The sequence below is a fragment of the Peromyscus leucopus genome, chromosome 3, assembly GCF_004664715.2.
Source record: "Peromyscus leucopus breed LL Stock chromosome 3, UCI_PerLeu_2.1, whole genome shotgun sequence".
NCBI classification, from domain to species: domain Eukaryota; kingdom Metazoa; phylum Chordata; class Mammalia; order Rodentia; family Cricetidae; genus Peromyscus; species Peromyscus leucopus.
This window is the reverse complement of record NC_051065.1, coordinates 9,746,672-9,754,409: the sequence shown is the minus strand read 5'-3', so window position 1 is coordinate 9,754,409 and position 7,738 is coordinate 9,746,672. Positions and strand designations below refer to the sequence as shown.

The following is a 7,738-nucleotide window of genomic DNA, read 5'->3' as shown; positions in this document are numbered from 1 at the left end:
CCTATTTTTAATTAACAGGGTTTTTTTTTCCCCTCCTAATATTTAAACATGTTTAATTGGTACAGCTTTTTCACAATTTCGCTGGCAGCGTTCAGGATCTGTTGGGAACAAAGTCATGGGCTCAGAATGTACTCGTCGCCAACGGGGTCCATATGGTCATCCCAGGGTACGAGGACGGCGGCAGCAGAGCAGGCGAGAAGAAGCTACCATAGCAATCGGGCTTCGGAGGCGGCGCGCACGCGCACGGCGGGTCTCAGGCCTGCGCTCGGGACAGGGAGGCGGAGCTCCGGGGGGCGCGTGCGCGGCGGCGGCCAAGGCTGGGGGTGGGGGGTGGAGGGCGCCGAGGAGGCGGAGCTTCCCGGGCGTGTGCGCAGTGGCCTGAATCCGGGGGCGGGGCCGCGGGGCGCGTGCGCGGCGGCCTGGGCGGCGGGCCCCTCCCTTGGCGGGGGCGCGCGGCGCGGAAGACCGCACGGCGAGGGGAAGTCAGGTGGCCGCCGCCGCCGCCGCCGCCAGCGCCACAGTCTGTCGCCAGAAGGAAGATGGCGGACCTGGAGGAGCAGCTGTCGGATGAGGAGAAGGTAGGCGCCGCGGCGGCTGGGGCGCAGGGCGGCCGGAAGCGAGTGGCGCGGCCCGCGGGCCGGAGCCTGTTCCCCGGGCGTGCTCTGGGGGTGGGCCGCACGCCTCGGCTTCCCGAGCCGGGGGGCCGCGCCGGGTGAGCGAGGCCCGGCCGCGCCGCTCCGCTCCTTGTAGGGTGTGTGCTCCGAAAATAGGAAGCGGAGCCGGGCGGGCGGGCGGGCGGGGGCGGCGGGCCCGGGCTTGGGGGTCCGGGCTCGGGCACGGTCGAGGGCCGGGCGGCGCCGCCTGGCCTGGGGCTGTCACCGTGGGGCGGGCGGGCGGGCTGGCGGGAGGGGGAAGCGGCTTAGCCGACCCTCACTTTTTCCTGCAGTTTCTCCTCCCCGACGCGAAGTGCTTCCTGGTTCTTCAGGGTGTTTCCTTCCCTCTGGAGGTCGCAGTCTCTACATCCCGCCCCTTTGCGCCCCCCCTCCCGCGCCGTCTTTTTCTTTTATTAATTTTTCTCATTATTACCTTTTTTAAAATTTTTTTAAATTGCTGCTCTCATGTACCCCGCAAGGCAGTACTGTTGTTCACAAAGACACCTCCCCCCATAGTTGTTTTCTGCTCAACTTGGCTGCTGCTCCCCTTGGGGCAGATTTGGTGACATCCCATCTTCCTGATAGGACCATCTCTGTAGAGGGAGAGCGAGTGCAACTCCTTTTACTGTGTGTTAAATGCTGTGACAGCAGTGGGACCAGATGCACCACTCAGGTTCTCACATTTTATGATCCGAAATCTGATCATTGAACTAAGACTTTTGCCCGTTTTCTTTGGTGCCGGTGGAGACCTCATACCTAGGGGCGAGCAGTGTGAGGAGAACTCTTAATTTTGAACATTTCCTGGAAAAGACCGTGACGTTTTTCAAACTTGACTGACAAATGAGTGTGGTGCACTTTGGAGATGTCCGCTCTGAGTGCCTGGTTTTTAAATTCCAGACCAGGGCGCCCATGTGGAAAACATACTCAGTTCTAGCTGGGTGTTAAAGAAACTCTTAAGAATATTTTCAATTGGGACCTTCTATTTTTATACTGCGTTGTTACACCAGAATTAGGGTTCTGTCTCCTTATTCTTATGATTGTTCAGAAGTCAGCTTCATCTTTATTTTTGGAAATGTCTTTCTTTTGCGCTCTCTGGTGAAAGTGATGATAAATTAACAAAATCAACATCATTTGCCTTAATCCACAGAACTAGACCTTAAGTCCCTAAAAGTTGCTGTGCAGTATTTACGTTGTGTATCATTGAATAGTTGTAAGTTGGCGATTGAAAATATATAACAATGCACTGCATGCAAAATTAAATGTTACAGTTTTTTAAAGGGATTTTTCATGTTTTGTTTACGTTTGTATGATTATTAGTAGCTCATTTGGCTAGAAAGATAGCTGAGGAGAGAATACTTAGTGTGGGAGTTAATGTAGACCTGCCATGTTGGAAAGGCCTGAAATTTTCAAAAAGAAATAAGATTCCTTATACTTGACACACAGGCACTAAGTTTCACAGAATACTGTGTAAGTTCATCTAGTATAGTGTTGGGAACGAATGAGAATTTTAATTTTAAATTTAGCATCATTTTTGTGACTTGAGCAAGAATATTCTGTAGTAATTCATACACTGTTAATTTATAACAGTATTTTCTATAATTTAAGAAAACAATGGGCAAACTTTTAAATTAAATTTAAATAACTAGTAATCTGAAAATTTAACATTCTTGAAAACTTGAATTACCCAGTAGACTTTTACTACTTCAGGAGGAGAATGTTTCATATGGGATCAGATACAGAGGATCTAAAGGTGATAGATATTTTAAGACCAATACTTAAATCATGCTTCTTTGTTGTTTCCTTGCTTGTGATTTTTAGCAGTAAGTTTTAAGTACTTTTCATACTTTAGGAGTTTCTGTTCTAGGTTGCAGGTCCTAAAGAAGTGGAGGTGCTATGATGTATATAATACTGTCCTTTATATGTGCCTACCACATAAGACAAATATAGTGCGTTTTCTTTTCTTTCTTTTTTTTTTTTTTTTTTGACTTAAATTTGAGGAAGGTAGTTTCATTATTACGATTTACCTGTAAGTAGGTTAAGGTTTTAAAAGCCTTATGTAGCTTATGTAGGAGGGAAGTGGCAGAGGTGAAATTTAAACCTGAGTTTGTCAGAATTCAAGGTTTACTTGCATTTTTAATGGCATTCTGTTCCCTAGAAGTTGGTTGTAGGACTGTCCTGGGTTCATATCTTGGTTTTGAATTTGGTGACAGGTTTTTTTTTTTTTTTCTTTTTAAAGGAAGCAATGGTTCTTTGTAGTGTCAGGTTCTAAAGTTGTGTTAATACTTAGTGAAAAGACTAACTGGTAAACTTGGGTTTTCATCTTTTAATGGAAGCTTATTTTTATTTAACATGTGAACATTTTATGCTACTGCTGTGTAGTTTTTTATTGACCCCATGAGAGGAGGCATTTTAGAAATTAATCAAAGCTGGGTGTGGTAGAACAGATTTGCAATCTAAGTACTGAGGAGGCCCAGGCTGGAGGATCTGTAGTTCTGAGTCCAGCCTACAAAAAGAGATTAGCTCCTTGTGCATGCCTGTAATCCCAGCACCCTGGAGGCTAGGCAGGAGGAACAGGAGTACGTACCCAGGTTTCAGGGTAGCCTGGTCATCTGAGTTCCAGGGCAGTCAGGGTTGCACAGGGAGACCCTGTCTCAACAAACAAACAAAATATCTAGGACATTATGTTTCCTTTTAAAATCATGTACCGTTGCTTTTTTGATTATACTGTGATTTTAATGACCTTATTTCTTTTGGCCACGGTATCAATAGGAAGCAAAGTTAGCCGAAGAAACAGTGAAGTCCCTTAAAGTCTCTTGTAGTGTGACCCTGTAAATTTTACATAGTTATAGAAACGCCAAACCAAAAAGAATTCTTAGGTTTTTCTTTTTTGGGTCATTTTTGTATTGTATAGTAAAGCACTTTCGTGAATATGAAATTGTGATACAGAGCTCAAATAAAGAGGTCCATCCCCCAACTCTGCTGAAGAAAGAAGTAATTGTTGAGTGTTTTTCTTCTGGACCTCCATCTTCCCCAGTGATTCCAGTAGTCCACTTCTGTGGCTTCAACTTTTGGTACTGAGCTTTGGGTAGCCCCGGAAGTGTGCATGAGAATGAGGACGACCCTGGACTTCTGCTCCTCCTACTTCCGCCTCAGTGCTGGGCTTGCAAGCATGCACTGTACCCTGCTGGGTTTACTGCTGGGGTGAAGGCAGGACTTTGTGTATGCTGGTCAAGCATTCTACCAACTAAGCTACATCTCCAGCCCTCTCCAGTTCTTTACTTCTCTTTTCCCATTGCTACAGTCACTTGGGTCCTATATTGCAGGGGTTTGTTTTGCTAATTTTTTTCTGCTTGCCCTGTACCTTAGACCAAAATTTTGTCACCTCTGTGATCATGATCAAAAATGCCTTACACAATTTATTTCTTGTTTGTAAAAAATAATTTATGTTAGTATTTAGTTTACAATTTCTGGGTTGACAAGATTATCAATTTGCAACAAAATTTCACTTTTCAAACTGTACAGTTAGGTCAGTAACAACAGTTAGGAAAGAAATAAAAGCTAAAGTTAAAAGAGAGCTAGAAATTGTGCCTTAGCTGCTCTTTCCCTGTTTTGTAGTTTCTAGATTAATCTTCTATATTCTCTAAAAATGCCATTTTCTAATGCTTGGTGTGGTGATACATCTCTCTAACCCCAGCACTCACTTATTACTCATTCTTTATTATTATTATTATTATTATTACTATTATATATTCATTACTCAGTAATGGTGACACTACTCATGTGTACTGTCTAATCGTGCTCTGGTCCTTTTCTAACACCTTGAGTAAGTATGTCTCTTGGCTTTAGTTCACTCTGAACTTTGAGGACATAGTTGTAAATATGGATATAACAGGAATCCGAGGATCGTGCAATGGTCTGAGACCAGCCTGTGACTTTTTGTTACTCTCTTGGATGATTGATGCTGCTGCTCCCAGGTCTCTACCATGTTTTGAAAGACAAAAATTGTATAGGGACTGGAGAAATGGCTCAGTGGTTAAGAGCACTGGCTCCTGTACCAGAGGACCCATGTTCACTTCTCACCACCCACAAGGCACCTTACAACTACCTGTAGTTCCAGATAACCGACACCCTCACACAGACACACGTGGCAGGCAAAACACTAATCTCCCTTGAACTCAGTTGCACATCATTGGTATTAAATACAATTTTGTTCAATATTTCATTTTCCTTTCTTTCCTTTTCTATTGGAATCCCTAAGTACAGAAATAATGTCATCTTAGCATCTGTCAGTACACTGCATGTGATTAGTAGAATGGTTCAGTGGATGATTGGATGAATAATCCATACATTCACAGAATTGAGAGAAAACCTGTATTGTGAAGCGTAAAAGCATATAATGCGAGGCTTTTCTACAGAAATCTAGCTGTCTAAATTTTCATTCCTAAATTTTGCCATTGGCTTTAAAGGATTAAAGTCTAGTGAAATTCTTGGTGTTTTTTGAAGTACAGGTGTCTGAGGTTCAAATGCTAAATATAATTTATATATAAGCAACTAAAAACATTTTCCCATCCTACAATTGTAGCTGGCTTCACAAATCTTGTGTTTATACAAATAACATGAGCTGCCGTATCTTATCATAATGTAAAATTAATAATGTCTTAACAAAACTAATTTTAACCAGTAAGCTATTTTGGAAATTATTAATTCATCATTTCACTCTATGGATGAATTCTGAAAAACTAATTTCTATTCCAAGCAGGAATTTTGTATCAGCTTTAATATAAACGGAATTTTTTACATTTCACACAATGAGAAAAATTTATAGTATATTTCAGGGCATTTGGGAGCCATTTTTTTTCCCCATAAAGAATAGAATCTTGCATTTCAGTGTAAAATCACAGGTCCAAAAATAGCAGAATGCGCTGGGCGGTGGTGGTGCACGCCTTTAGTCCCAGCACTCGGGAGGCAGAGCCAGGTGGATCTCTGTGAGTTCGAGGCCAGCCTGGTCTACAGAATGAGATCCAGGAAAGGTGCAAAGCTACACAGAGAAACCTGTCTCGAAAAACAAAAAACAAACAAACAAACAAACAAACAAAAAAGCAGAATGCAAAATTTTTTAAGATTAAAAGCATGATAACAGAATTTGACCTGTGGTTCATACTTACAATTCATACTTTGATTTAATGTTGGCTCAGTGGCCTAAAGCCATACTTACCACAAGAGATTCATGCTTATCAAGGAAAATGGGGTCTGTCTTTCTTGGGACCACTCATAACAGGTTCTGTGAGGTTCTCATAGATGTAAAACAAAGAATTTCACAAATTTAGTGTTTATGTTTTATTTATTGATTTATTTAGTGTTTTTTTTTTAGATTTAATTTGTATATATGAATGTTTTGCCTTTATGTATATATGTACCCCAGGTGTGTGCCTGATCCTCAGGAGGTTAGAAGAGGGATTCAGATCCCAGGTACTGGAGTTATGTGTTGTGAGTCACCTTGTAAGTGCTGGGAATTGAACCCAAGTCCTGTGCAAGAGCAGCAGGTGCTCTTAACCATGGCCTTAAACTTACATATCTCAAGCCTGGGACCTCAGTTTCACAAAGTGTATTTTGAAAGTTAGATATATAATTTTCTCACATAATATATCCTAATTTCCAGTTTCCCCTTCCTCTACTTTTCCCCAGTTCCTTCCTACCTCCTCTCTTATCTGGATTCCCTCCCTTTCTGTCTCTCATTAGTAAACAAACAGGTTTCCAAGGAATAATAATAAAATAAAATAATGAAAACTAACACAAAGGAAAAGGGTCTGAGAGAAGGCACAAGAAACAGATCCACTCCTTCGCACACTCAGAAATCCCATTAAAAACAGTGAAATGGAAGCTGTCATAGTTTGCAAAGGACCTGGTGCAGACACGTGTAGGCTCTTCAGTCTCTGAGTTCATATGAATTTTGATCATGTTGATTGAGAGGGCCTTGTTTTCTTGGTATCCTCCATTCTATCTGGCTGGTACACTCTTTTACCTCCTCTTCCTTGGGGTTCCTTGAGCTCTGAGGGGAGGGGTTTGTTGGAGACATTTAGGGCTGTTTTAAGGTCTTTCTCTGGGTAATGTCTGACTGTGGGTCTCTATATTTGTTCCCATCTGCTGCAGGAGGAAGCTTCTCTGATGATGGCTTTTATTGCATATTTTAGTTCACAGTGTTTCTGTTGGAAATCCATGAAAATAATTTTTGAGAGCTATCTTCACATTCATTTATTCACCAAATACAGGTTTGTTGTCCCTTTCCCAAAATGCTTAGGACCAGAGGAGTTTAGATTTCGGTTTCTTGGATTTTGGAGTATTTGTACGTAGATAATGAGATATCTTCGTGTACGGATCCAGTTCTAATTAGGAAAGGCATTTGTTTTGTTGTACCTTGTCCACATAGCTTGAAGGTAATTTTCTACATACATGGATGTGTTGATTTGGTGTGATGGTATGTGTGTGCGCACACGTGCACACCAGAAATAAGTCTTGGGTGTCATTCCTTCCTTAGGAGCCATCCAGCTTGTTTTTAGGCAGTGTTTCTCACTGAAACTTGGACTATGCTTGCTGCCCAGGGATTCCCAGAGCCTCTGTCTCTGCCTTCCCAGCACTGCATTTACTGATAAGCATCCTAAAGCCTGGCTTTTCATGAGTCCTAGAGATGGAACCCATGTCCTTGTGCTTCTGCAGCAGTCATTCTCACATACCGCTCTCCAGCCCCTCATACAATACATGTTTTAAAAATACTTACTATGTATATGTGTGTGCGCCTGTGTGAGTTCGTATGCACCATGTATATGCAAGTGCCCTTGGAGGTCAGAGGCTGTCAGACCCCCTGGAACTGGAGTTACAGGCAGTAAGCCACCTCGTGGGTGCTGAACCCTAGGTCTGCTGCAAGAGCAATTACATACTCTTAACTGCTCAACCATCTCTCCAGCTCAGTTAGACAATATTTTAAACAACTTTGTGTATGCAATAAAATTTTATGGTATGAAATTTTCATTGTGAGTGTTGTTTTAGTACTCAAAAAAAATACTGTTTTAGAACATTTAAATTTTGGG

At 42.5% G+C, this 7,738-nt stretch overlaps 1 protein-coding gene across 1 annotated transcript in view; it reads left to right on the top strand.

Annotated features, from left to right (window-relative positions):
* Positions 1-432: 432 nt before the first annotated feature.
* Positions 433-7,738, top strand: part of Capza2 (capping actin protein of muscle Z-line subunit alpha 2) — a 47,217-nt gene continuing 39,911 nt past the window's right edge. The window contains exon 1 of the mRNA XM_028871763.2: positions 433-578. Within this exon, the coding sequence (XP_028727596.1) occupies positions 540-578 (39 nt within the window). The 5' untranslated portion in view covers positions 433-539. The remainder of the gene's footprint in view (positions 579-7,738) is intronic.